This window comes from Gouania willdenowi, chromosome 13 (genome assembly GCF_900634775.1).
Source record: "Gouania willdenowi chromosome 13, fGouWil2.1, whole genome shotgun sequence".
Lineage (NCBI taxonomy): Eukaryota > Metazoa > Chordata > Actinopteri > Blenniiformes > Gobiesocidae > Gouania > Gouania willdenowi.
The window spans coordinates 3,783,499-3,797,255 of NC_041056.1; the positions used below are offsets into that span (position 1 = coordinate 3,783,499).

Genomic DNA, 13,757 nt, shown 5'->3' on the forward strand with positions numbered 1-13,757 from the left:
CCTTTTCTGTATTTTCCTGTCATTTTTTTGTGCTCATATTGTGTTTTGGACTCATTTTTGTATATATTTGTTGTCGCTTTGGGTGCTTTTGTTGTCATTTTATATAATTCTCCATCATTTCAGATATTTTGCGCTCATTTTTCTGTTGTTGTTGTGTAATTTTTTGAGTCATTAGATTTTTTATTAGATTATTTATTTGATTGGGACAGTGCATGTTAATGGACATACATGAATAAAAAATACATGAATGTAAACACGCCAGATTGTAGCCGGTGGCTAATTTCCATCTGTTGTCCCATATGTTGTTATTGTTTTCTTTTGTTTTTAAGTTATTCTGTGTATTTTGTAGGTTTTTATACGTCAGTTTGTGCGTTACTTTGGGGGATGCACAAAATTAGAGCGAGAGCCACATGTGGATCCCAGACCGCCAGTTTCCCGTGTCTGTTGCACAGAATGTAAGAGAATAACTGTAGAAAAAGTTGACAAGAGAAAATAAAAGCAGAAACAATTCATTGAACAAAGTTTTTATTAACAAAATGTAGAAAACAAAAAGCCACGATGCACTGATAGGAACCAACAAACGGCCTGTGTTTGAGTGTGAAACATGTCTTAATAAGAAAAGCTTCAGTTGGGTCCAAAGTAGTCGACCACGCCGTTGCCTTTACGACCATCGAAGAAGAAGAAGTTGCGGTGGGGAGCGTCTCTTTGAGAGAGAGCCTGAGGAAAAAACGTAGAGAAATTAAACTAGAGGACACTGTCACACTCCATTACACACATTTCTATACATTTGTAGACAATCTAGTTCAGACATTAAAAAACACAAAATGCTCATTTTGGTCAATATTTACACTGAGATGACATCTGATTGGTTCCTTTAAACCCAGTAAAATGAGCCACTGATTGGATGAAAAAAGATTGTTGTTGATCTTCAGATCATTATTTAAATTATAGACTTTATTTGGGGTGAAATGCAGTAGAATCTGTGTGCGAGGAATCATTCGCAGTTGCAGCCAAGTTTCATCATCATCATCATCATCATCATCATCATCATCATCATCCCCCGTGGCAGCAGGTTTGGCCTCACGCCAGCCATGTCTCCCTCCATCCTCATATGAACCCATGTTTACCTTACAGCAGGTCAGCGCTGCTCTCTGCTGAACTCTCTCACTTTTTAAAAAAAAAGAAAAGTCTCTCTTTCTTTCTTTAGGTCAAGCAAATTAAAAAAAAAAAAAAAAAAAAACATGTCTGGGTTTGTGATGAGTCGGCTTTCACGTGTGACTAAACGACCATTTTCATCCTCTGTTAGAGACGACTGACAGGCAGAAAGATCAAAGCTGTTCGTTACCATAGCGAGTCGCAACCCAGTCCACCTAATTTATTTGGGGACTAAAGAGAATAGGCAGAATAACGTGTTACTGTATAATCATACGAATCATGTATGTAACAGAAAATGTGTTTAATGTATTACCAAGAACAAAATATGTGCACGTTTAAAAAACAAAACAAGCAAACAACACACATTTGAAGTCCTTTTTCGCTTAAATTACATTTAATGAGGAGCAGCCATGTTTAGATGATTCTTTTACATCAGTTTATATTCTCTGATTTTCTTCTTTATTCAGCCTTTTGTCCTGCTTTTATCCACATTTTCTTTAATATCTTTTATTCTTTTTTTACGAGTGCGTGTGAATGTGACGTGATGACGTCAAGAAAAGCGTCTGAGGAGAGTAAAATGGACCTTGTCTCGTGGACGACCAGGTTTTTTCAAAATAAAAGCATCTCTTCTTGTCATCCCTTAAGATTTTTTATTAAAGCTTTTGTAAATAGGGCTCTTGTTTTGAAGTTAACCAGAAGTTTAGTCAGTAGCACAATGGAGGGTCTCTGAAAATCTCAGAAATGTTGGAATGAAATGTGTTTATGTGAGTTTTATGGATCAAATGAGCACATGTTAATATTCTACTTGGTCACTTTCTCACTTCAAATGTTTTCAGAACTTTCAAAGTAAAGGTGGAGAATCAACAGAGATATTTAGCCTCAGTGTGATTCAGGTTTTTGTCGTTGTAGGTTCAAAATGCATTTTGGGAAACTTGGAAATATTCATGGTTATCATCCTAATCATACTTATAGTCTATAGTATACACTACACACTCTGTATAGTATGTTAATATGCGATTTCGAACACAGCAAAAGTGAAATCATGGACTGGGGAGCACATTTTAGTTTCCACGCCTACCTTGACCACTTCCTGTCCCAGAACTCCGCCCACCACCGCACACACCGGAGACATTTCCGAGAAGCAGTAGCTGAGGACACAAAGAGAAACGACATCAAACCCTCAGAGTGTGTGTCACTTTCTCCTCACACTGGCAGGAATCAAACAAATAACTCCAGAAATGTTTAAGAGAGCAGCAGTCATAGGCTTTTTTAAGCTCTAACCACATGCTCTTCCAGTCGTTACCTGATGAAGTCGTCACTCAGCAGGTCGCTGCTCAGCGTCTTGGCCTCCAACACGTCATCGCGGATCTGCTTCAGGACCAGACTGTCCTCGGGGAAGGCCAGCGGGTCGGGGTCGCGACCTTTGTCCGTACGAAACTTCAGCAGAACTGAAACAACACACTATTTATCACGTTTCATCATTATCATCATTTCTGTACTTTAGATGTGCAACGACACATCGAAATAACGCAAGATATACAAAGCGTCAGATTTGGCCCATCCGTCTGTTTGCCGTCGGTTTAATATGGAAAATATCACGTAAATGTGTGATGTCCTAAAATGTGTAGGTGAGGGTTCAGTCTGTGTTGTATCGCTATTTACATTTCAGATCTTTTAACCAAGCAAGATGTCTTGTTACAATTTCCACCTGATTTTGTCTTTAGAAAAAGAGAAAATAAAACAAATACTGAAAAACATTAGCATTAGCTAATTAGCAGATGTTAGCATCTGTAGCCACATTTTAAGCTACAAATTGTGGCTGCAGATGCAGGATTAAAGCTTTAACAGCAGTTTTCCTCAAAAATCATGAGCAGCAGCTGTTACACTCCAGCAGACCTCATCAGGCACGCTAAGACTTGCAAACGCAGCCTAATTTGCATAAATCATTAAATTACATTAAAAGTAAGAGTTATTTTACAAATTAAATTTAGATCTTTGAATGGTGTAAAGATTTACATGCAGCATGACAAACAGGGTCACTTTAAAAATGTATAGCAATTTATTTTGTGCAACCTGTACAAAGCGAAGCTTCACATTCCCACAATAAATAAATAAAATTCTGCAATTTCTGTGATTTCCGGCCTTTTTCCATGATTCTGGAAACTCCGCGGCTTGGGTGCTCCATCGCGACTGCCTGGAAGCTAAACTCAATGTGTGATGATCGGGAGACGGAATGTGACACAACAGTTATTTTTGGACACGGCCGAGTCCTCGCTGCAATACGTCGTTTAGGAAAGTGGAGTAAAAAGGTCACGTCGAAGGTGGTAAGTGTAACGTCTGTTGGATTTTAATACTTGACATTTGTGCTCACAAAGGTTGGAAGGAGGAACGTTTCCTTCAGCGTGGCCTTCAGGGTTGAATGGGAAATTACAAACACACACACACACACACACACACTTCGCACAGGCCTGAGAGACGAGCGTCTGCGCCACACATCTTCACCTACACACGTTTCCATCTTATTTATTACCCAGAAACCACAGGAGGAAGTCGTGTCCTCCCACAGCCATTTCCACCATGTACACACGCACGCACGCAACACACACACCTAAAGAAGCGATGAATCATCCTCACACACACAGCTGCATCAAACACTCGTCACAGTTTCAAAATAAAAGATTGAGCAGCTCTAGCAGCTGTTACTGCCTCTACCACGCAACAATGTCACAGAAATGCTAATTCACTGGAAAATAACACTACTTGAGATGATAAAAAGTCACTTTACTCAAATATCTTAATGATCAAGTTTAGGCGTTAATAACGACATAAGACAACAAAGTTATGCTTACGGAAGAAATTTTCATTAGTAGCAAATTTAAGAAAAAATATGTCCTAGCCTGATACTTTTTAACGTATTGTTTAAAAGTAAAACACTTTGATTCTCCTCGAAAAAAAAAGAAGCACAATATAAATCCAAGCCATTGTTTTTAGTAACATTTTTACCCACTGAAATATCAAGTGTGTATTGCTTTATAAAAAAGGAAAAACCCTAGCATTCTAGTTTTATTTGTAATGCGGGTTTGATTGAGGATTTTCAGCACTTTTCCTTTTCTTTTCCACTCCGTTACCAACAATCGTATCCATGGAGACCCGAGAACAACTTTTTGATGTTGTTTTTTTAAAAGGCAATGAAGGACATTAGGTATTAGAACAGGAACCATTGATATGTGATGATGTGACCAACTTTCATGTTTTCCACTCCGTTACCGAGAGGAAAAACCTTCATCATTCAACCCTATGTTTAATAAACATTAGGAATTATTTAGCACTGCTGCTATGCTGCTCATACAGCACAGATAACATTAAGTTATTTAAGCTACTGCAAATTCCATTATTTTAACATACCAAATGTGGCCCTGATGAAAATGTCGCCCTTATAAGCATGATGGCAGTCATTTTTAATATCAAATTATGGAAAGAACTACATTTTTCTCTAAAATCCTGCAAATTTTCCCAAACAAACCCACAAAATTTCTTTAAATAAAGCAAAACATTTTTTAAAATAAAGGATTTTTAAAAAGAAGATCCTTCAGGAAATTATATCCGTCATTTAGCCTTCCGAATCCGATATTGTTGGTCATAGTTATCACTATTTATACTACTTTACTATATTAGTGAAAATTAGGCCATAATAATGTTATATATGGTCTTTTTTCTCCACCTAAACTTTCCGGTCCACTTCTAATCAAACATTATACATTTTTGGTGAATATTTAATGACAATTTTGTGTGTTGAAGCATTTGTAGTTAAATACGAGGACACAAAAACAATAAATAATGTACAAACTGCACTAAAATAGATGCATGTTCTTTTTTGCTAAGTTATAAATTAAAAAAACATTTAAATTAAAGGGAATTAAATAAGGCCATTAGCACAGCCACACAAAAAATAATGTCCTATACTTAAATTTGCGCCAACTCGTTGAAAAATTGGCTGCTAGAGGTTTGCATCAATATGTAACATTTCTATTCAAACATTAAAACTTGCTGCTCAGTCTCCGTCTTAATGCTAGAATCTCTAGCTGAGCGTTCCAAGCCATTCTTTTCCATTTGTAAGGAAACTAAATGGACTGGTTTGTACCATGAAGCATGAAGTAGTCCAGCGGTGTCTTCTTCAGGCCGGCTTTGGTCTTCTCACTGGTCCAGTCCACCTCCAGAGCTTCCTTCAGAGAGCAGAAACTGGCCGTCTGAGCGATGGGAGACATTAGCACAGAGATCAGGTCAGTCATTCCACGACTCACAAGAATACAAACATTTCAGCTGCTGGTTCTGGATCCGTTTGGAACTGAACAATCTGAACCACGATGTGAAAAGCTTCCTTTGACACCACGTCTGAAGTTGAGTCCAGATACAGGAGGAAAATACCACAGAAATGTGTGGATATTTGTTCTCAGAACCCCAATAACATAGTATTTAAGGTTTATTTTCCCAAACTCGCATGTTTTGCAGAGTTTTAGCCTTTGAAAAGTCAGTTTCATTACGCTTCTAAAAACAGGCCGTTTTGGTGCCTTCATGAATATGCATGAGTGGGCGTGTCTGTAGACGCAGACTTCATGCCACAGCTGATCACTATAGTGATTTTCTTTTGCTATCCACACACTCTTGTTATTGTTTTAAGCCAAAAAAACTGCACATTACAGTAAAACACATGGCTATTAAAGCCGCTATTGTGATTGTGAGTCTGACAAACTCTGCGTCAGGGTGTGTGTTTATCACATCAGCAGCAACAGAATCAGTCAGCTGTTTCAAACACTCACCGGAGTGCAAAGTTGCTAAGTCACTTTCTTCTCCTCCTCATCTCTACTAACTACAGGAATAGTGCATTTATGGTGATAATCATTTGTTTTGTCTAACCGCTGCGTCTCATTGGCTCACAAACACGTCAGATCTTGTCAAAGGCGATACGAGGCGGTATAACGGTTGCTAAAAGTGGAACTGCTCCCTGGGGGCTACACCATTGCTGCTCACTGCTCCTCAGGGAGGGGTTAAATGCAGAAAACACATTTTGTGTATGTAGCTTTACATATATGACTATAAAGTATAATATATATTCTATATTAAACCAGTGTTTGTTTTAGTTGTGAAGTAATCTGAGAGGGAGGAGCTCACATTATTACAGGGTAGGAAGAGCCAGGATTGTCAGGAGGAAGAGTTTCTGCTACGTGAGAAAAATCCAACTGGCCCGTTTGGAGCTGATTTTTTTACAAAATGTGGAATAACAAAGGAAGTGCCCTCTGAGTGAGGCTAAAGCGACGTATATCACTGTAGCAAAACCATTATAAAGTGATTTTTTTTTCATAATACTGCCCCTTTAAGGAAAAACCAACAACCTGAAAATTACCCTCAAGTTGTGACTGAAATCCTGCACAGTCGTGTGATTATGTACCACTAGATTTGAGCAGGATGATGAGTCAAATTTGACATTTTCGTCCATCTGCTACACTTGCTAGACATTCAGTTTGTTGATTTTCAAGAAAAAAGATGGCGTGTAAATGTAGGATATTGTCCCAAAATGTGCATGTGAGGTAATTCTGTGTCATGTTGGGGCCTGATGTTACATTTACAAAATAAAAAAGGAGTGTCTGCAGGAGGTTGATGTTTTGTGAATGTTTGAAAGTGTCTACGTGGAATTGTCAGCTGTATCTGGCAACGCAGAAAAGAACAGCTGCTAAAGGCACAGATTGAAGTGAAAGTGAATATTTCTCTTTCATTTCATTTTCCATGGAAGTTTTCCTTTCATTCATTTGTTTTGCACCTTGTTTTTTTTTTTAAAGGGAAAGTTTATTGTCGTCAGTGGTTAAAAAGATTAATACGATGTACCTTTTTCACCATAGTGGTCTCGTTGGGGTCTACTTTGGCTTTCTTTGCCTCTGGACCGTCGCTGGAGTCTGGGGCCGCTTTCACCACTTTGGGTTTCTCTCTGACACAAACACAGCCGTTAGCGTTAGCGCCTGTAGCGAACAACGCTCACTGCATATTCATATACAACCACGTCCACTTATTTTAACAGACAGCGTTATACACACACAGACGTATATTGTTAATAGTGCATAAGTCAATACAAACACCTATATTTTATGATAATAATAGAAATAGTAATAATATTAACTATTAGAATACAAACAAGAATAAAAAAAATACAATATAAACAATACTCTTTACAATATTTATAAAAAAAATAATCAAATTAAGATGATAATAAATAACAAAAACAATAATAATACTAACTTTTAAAATACAAAAAATAATGAAATAGAAATAAAAATTATATTACAAGCAATACTTTTAATAATATTTAGAAAAAAATAACAACAATCAAATGATGATGATAATAATATAATAAAAAACAATAATAATAATAATAACTTTTAGAATAAAAACAATAATAAAATAGCAATAATAAAAATTTTAATACAATTATTTTAACAATGATATTTAATGTATAAAAAATGATAATCAAATGATGATAATAATAATAATAACACAAACAAAAAACAATAATAAATATTACACTGATATAACAATGATAATCCACTAACACTAAGATTATAGTATTGATAATAACATAATTATGATTAAAAAATAATAATATAAAAATATAATAAGAACAACAACACTAATAATAATAATATGTTAATAATGATAATAAATACACAAACTCCAACTATAACAACTGTCACAAGAATAATTATTAATAATAATGTTCCCACTTACTCCACATAGCTGTACTCCTTGCCAAGGTTGGAGAACATGTAACCATAGTAACCGTGGATGTCTCCACAGAAGACCTTGATGTTGTGCTGAGAGCAGAGCTGGTCCACTCGCACCATCAGGTCTTTGGAGCAGCCTGTCAGACAAACCTGAGGGAAGAAAACGCCCACCGCACGTCAGCTATATACACCGTATAATCTTATTTTGGTGGTTCCTTGACGAAGTTAAAAACATAAAATAAAATCGTCTTCATGTCGTCTACGAAACAGCAGAGTTGGAACTGTCGCCCCCTGCGGACACAGATTTTGTTCATCAAATTTCTGTAAACAAAAGACGTTTTACATCAACTTTTTTTTAACTTTTACTGATTTTTAGAGCAACCCAAAGCAGCACAAGTTGTCATTTTGACTGAAAAAGCTGCTAAATGACCCTGAATGCTTCACCTCCTATAGAACTCAATGGACTAAAGGGGCGATTGACGTCATCAATGACGTCATTTCAACATGGCGGCGCACAGACTCTCAAACAGTAAAGTAAAACAAATATAGTGCAAAATAATGTGTTTTGTTAAGCATAAATCTTATAATGAGGACATTTAGAAGGATTTAAGCCACATTTGTATAAACAGTGAAGGATCCCTTTAAATATTAATTCTATGATTTCAGAGGTTAAATAAGGATAAATCGATCTGATGCTTCTTGGAGAATAACTATAAATAAATCAATGAACTTGTCAAACACTAATGGAACAATGTGGCATTTTGCCTGCGTATCAATAATTACTAGGTCAGCCTCATGAAGAGTCGAAGCGCATTCTTTTATTCTCCCAGCATGCTCTGCTGTGCTGATTAGAGTGAGGAGCGTTCCACCTTCTCCGTCTCGCCCTCAAACATCCGTGTCATCACTGCCTCTCCTTCCTCCTCCTCCTCCTCCTCCTCCTCTTCCTCACCCTCACAGGGAGGCACGCCATCCAGACACAAAGCAGGGATGTGTGTTCTGTCTAAATAAACTCATTGACACCCTGTCTGTGTGTTATTCAGGCCTTTTGTCCAAACACATCCTTTAACATTCAGTTCAAATATGCTTAAGTTAAAGTGCTGACTCATAAAACATTTACAATTATTTCGTAGTATTGATAACAGGTTATTCTGTTAAAAATATAAATATATAAATATAATAAATGCTCCAACATAAAAGCATCAAACACTAGAGCGTCTTTTATCACTGCAGCTCATTTTTTATAGGCAGATTGTGCGTTTAAAACAATCAAAACAAACAGTAATAAAGTAATTTACATTGTAGTTTAGCGAACACAAAAAGCAGCAGTTTGTTCCATGTTGCCAAATACAGTGCACGGATTTGCACAGAAAAGGTCAAATATCCCCTAAATGCCTCTAAACATCCTCCTTCAGGCAGAATAAACCCAACCTGGCAACCCGGCGTCTTGACATTGAGGGGCTGTCATGTCCACCAGAAAGGATGTATAGCAGATTGTATATTCTGAGAGAGTAGGAGGAGCTGTACTACAGTTTCCTATGTGATGTAATTCCTGAGATATTAGAAGCTGAAAATGGAAGAAAAATAAGGACGCACGAAAATCCACATGCACTCCCATCACTAAATTATCCATATCTCAAAAATGGATTCCCTGTCTATTGAATAGTCAGGAAACAATTGGTCAAAAATTCAGTTTTTGGGGGGGTTTAGACCAAAGTGCGTGGAATGTGTTGAAATGACATGGAAGGACCCAGAATGTTTAAAAAAAGAACCATTTTCCCAAAAAAACAAAAAGTCAGAAAAGTGGAGTTTAACCCAGGATTTCAGCAAACAGAACAAACACAGTGACATCTAGTGGTGAAAACTGTGAGATACAAGCTCTTCCTCCAAAACCTTCCACAGAAATGATCTTCTTGTATGGTGTTGTGACACAATTCAACGAGCGAGAATGTCAACAAAAAGAGCGTTAGCGGTGGAGATGACAACAAACTTTCAAGCAGCAATTTCCATTTTTTCCCTTTAATTTTAAAGTAAATAATGGTGAGTGGCTGCTTTTATGTAGTCTAATGTTTTAATGCTTCAGAAGTCGCTCAAATCTCGAGATTTTGTAGCACAAAACTTTTTTGTTCATTTGTTTATCACATGCAAATACTTAGAAAAAGTTATCTCAGTGTTTATATCCTGTGATTGCAGTCATTTATGTTAAACTGATGAAAGAAAATCAGAATTCTTACAAAATCCTTCAAATTTCCTCAAATTATGACATATTTCTCTTAATTAAATAGAAATTGGTCATAAAATCTAAGAAATTCAAAGTAAAAATCTTGTTGGGATTGATTTCTGTCACTTTTTGCTTGGATAATGTTGGTTTCTTACATCTTTTGTATTTTATGTATACGTAAAAGTGCAAACTAGAGCACTTGAGTCTCTTAAAATCTGTGGCCCACTTGAGATCAAACTGCTGTGTTTGGGCCCTGAACTAAAATGAGTTCGATACCCCTGACTTTTATCTCTACTCACCGCATCGAACTGCAGAAAAAAGTCGTCGGGTTTGTCCTCCACCTTGTCCGTGTCAGCCTGAACCTCCACCATGGGGTTGAGGTTCTGCGCTCGCTCCAGAGATGCCTGAGCTCGATTCTGACCCTGAGCCGTCACCGGCACCAGAAACTGAGCTCGACACGAGTCCTCAGTCACCTGGTGTCAAAAGGAAATAAGAAATGTTTAAGATAAGGTCAAATAAAATAATAAATTATGAAATGAGCATCTAAAAGCATTTATTGGACTTGTTTAAAATGTCGAAACGAGAGGAAAAATGATCATATTCAGCCTTTAAAAGTCAAAATCACTGGTTGAAAAATGCTAAAGATGAAAGTTGAAAGCCATAATTGTCATTCTTTTATAAAATAGAAATGTTCTTCGTTACCTTTTCATGGTCCAGTAAAGTGAGTTTTTTAACTCCAGCCAAGATGAGGTTTTTGGCCACTTCAGCACCGAGACCACCCAGACCAGCCAGGAGCACACGGGAGCCTCTCAGCCTGGGATGGAGAGGAAAACAAGATGGAGAAAAGAGTGGAGTTCAAAAAAACAGATACTAGGTAGACGCCATGTTTCATTTAAACCAGTGGTTCTTAACCTTTATTGGATCTTGACCCCATTTTGATATTAAAGTCACCTTTTAAACAAGCTTTTCACTTGTGATTGTTATGTATTTACCTTTGTTGTTGTTAGTTTCTTTTTGGACTTGTGCATTATGATTATCATTATATGACAAATTTCTGGTGACCCCAATATATATATATATATATATTTTTTTTTTTTTAGTATCATGTTTGTTATACTGTGTGCTGTTTAACACATTCCAGACGACCCCACATGTGGTCATGGCCCCAATGTTGAAAAACTCTGATTTAAACTAACTAGTGCAGTGCCCGTAGGAAGTATGCATTGCTATAAAAAAGTGGGAGGGTCAGTAGCTTTTTCATGGATGGCCAAATAAGGTTGTGTTTGAAGGTGGGACGTCATCACTGTAGAGGGTAGGACTGATGACATCATCACTGTAGAGGGTAGGACTGATGACCTCATCACTGTAGAGGGTAAGACTGATGACATCATCACTGTAGAGGGTAAGACTGATGACATCATCAGAGTAGAGGTAGGACTGATGACATCATCACTGTAAAGGTTGGACTGATGACATCATCACTGTAAAGGTTGGACTGATGACATCACCACTGAATCCTTTGACTCAGGAAGTGGGGCGTGCGCGTGGGGCGTCCAAACAAATCTGACGTTGCACACCTTTGAACCAAGCAGCAGCCATGTTGAAACTCTCAGGTCAGTCTGATCCTGATCCACACAGATATTTGAGGAACACACACACTCTCCTTGCTTTTATAGAGAAAAAATGTGACAAACTGGTGACCAACTTCCCAGCTGAGTGTCCCGTGAAAATAAAAGTATGTCTTTCGGCAGTAAATGAGTGCCTTAATAAAAAATAAAAAGTATTATTTAATCTTTATTTTGCTATGCTTTTATGTTTAACATGTTTTACATGCTCGTGTTTTCTTGTTTTTTTTAAAAAAAAATCATTTTCTTAGCAAATGTATGCAAATAAAATCACTTCAGTAAAAGTTGTGAATATATGTTGTCTGTTTGCGAATATTTTTTTTTTTTTTTAAATGTTTAATAATTATTTTTTAAAAAATGTTAATTACACCTTCGAAATACTGGTTTATTGGCTCACTATAAAGTCTTATTTATTTATTTTAGACGTTTTTTTTTTGGTAAGTAAGTCACCAGTTAACACGGCCACCAGTGACGCCGTCACCCCGGTGCAGAGAGGCGCTAAAAAGAAGCTAACGGACCTTTTCTGAGCGTCCAGCCCCCACAGGCGTATCTGACGGTCGTACTGAGCCGCTTCCTCCTCACTGATGACCGGGTCCTCCTTTTCGATTGTATCGATCATGTCGGTCCGCTCTGGAGGGGCAGAAATTGGAGGAAAATGTGCCGGTGTGGACTGAATTATTTCAATCTGCCGCGACAGTCCGGCTGAATGGGCGACGGGTGATGACGTCACCAGGTAAACAATGGGAGACTTTTTTTTGTTGTATTTATCTTTATTTAACACAACGTTGTCAATATTAGGTAGAGAATACAAATTTAAACTAAAGGCTTATTTAATACATAGCAGTATTAATATACAATAATAATAAATGTTGCATAAAATACAGTCATTAATGATTTTTAATTTCAAGTTTAATATCCCTTCAAAAATATTGGGAAAATCAGTTTAGTTTATTCATACTCGTCTTGCATAACATATGTTTCTTTGTGCCTTTTCTACAGGCAAAGACAAATGTAATGTATTTGAACAGCACATTTCATACAGCATGCACAAACCTATATTTTACATTTCTGTCCCACAGAACACAGTTATTTAAAATTAAAAAGATATAACAAAAAAACAAAGGAAAAAAACAAAGGAAAAAAAAAAAAAAAAAAAGCAGATACTTGGCTAATACCTACAATCTGGATTTTATGTGTGTGTTTTTATTGACGTGAGATCAAACTTAATGTTTCAAGATGTTTAATAAAAGTTAAAATTAACAGGGCAGTTCTTCAAATTTCCATTTATTTCTCTTTAAATTCAGCCTCAGGAAAACGCCTCTGTTAAATTAACTTAAATGTTACTTCTGTATTAGATACTATAAAACAATAGGGGAAGTTTATTCAAATAAAAATGTTTTACTTGTTTTAAATACTTGTCACTTGTCATTATTAAATATGAACCCTGTAACACAGTTAGGTATGCCCTAACTCCTATTCAACCAACAGAACACCAGGAGCCCTTTGTTATGACAAACAATAGGTTCATCAAGCCTAATTAACTCCACAGTATTAATAATCACAGACTCCAAACTCTTCAGTTTAGACCTGAAGAAACCTTTTAAACCTCTTCACGTTGGGTAAAGTCCATATCAGTGAATCTATGTTTGGTGACCCAAAATTGTCCTTTTTCATCTTTTTTTTAATTTACTTTAATTTTTATTGTTTTACAACACTGCAACAAACCATCATGAGGTAATATAACACTTTTCCACTTTTCACAATCAGTCATTTAATAAAAGAGTTTATGAAAATTAAACATTGTATTTCCAATGCTAAAAAAACAAAGTGCGAAGGAATAATGGAGCTGTGGTGTTATGACAAGTGTGTTTCTTCTACTTTCTCCTTTAAACATATAAGGAGAACATACGGAAGCGGATTAGGGCCAATTTTGATGGGGAAAATTATTTTGGGCAAATGTCGAGAATAAAGTCGAAAACTCAAGATTAA

The 13,757-nt window shown here is 36.6% G+C and overlaps 1 protein-coding gene across 1 annotated transcript; it reads right to left on the bottom strand.

Annotated features, from left to right (window-relative positions):
• Positions 1–508: 508 nt before the first annotated feature.
• Positions 509–12,490, bottom strand: sae1 (SUMO1 activating enzyme subunit 1). Its single transcript, XM_028464440.1, has 9 exons — positions 12,287–12,490; positions 10,846–10,957; positions 10,443–10,616; positions 7,930–8,075; positions 7,036–7,135; positions 5,297–5,402; positions 2,459–2,603; positions 2,234–2,303; positions 509–717 (listed from the first exon to the last, which is right to left on the bottom strand). The coding sequence occupies exons 1-9, from the start codon at positions 12,385–12,387 to the stop codon at positions 625–627; spliced, it is 1,047 nt and encodes a 348-aa protein (XP_028320241.1). The 5' UTR covers positions 12,388–12,490; the 3' UTR covers positions 509–624.
• Between the last annotated feature and the right edge of the window lie 1,267 nt (positions 12,491–13,757).

What these genes read in the sequence shown, in the direction of transcription:
- sae1 (XM_028464440.1), bottom strand. Translation starts at nt 12,387, where the DNA reads ATGATCGATACAATCGAAAAGGAGGACCCGGTCATCAGTGAGGAGGAA. An exon ending in AGACCACTATGGTGAAAAAG is followed by an intron (nt 5,403 to 7,035) that starts GTACATCGTATT and finishes CCCATCGCTCAG; the next exon opens with ACGGCCAGTTTCTGCTCTCT. An exon ending in CTGAGTGACGACTTCATCAG is followed by an intron (nt 2,304 to 2,458) that starts GTAACGACTGGA and finishes TTGTGTCCTCAG; the next exon opens with CTACTGCTTCTCGGAAATGT.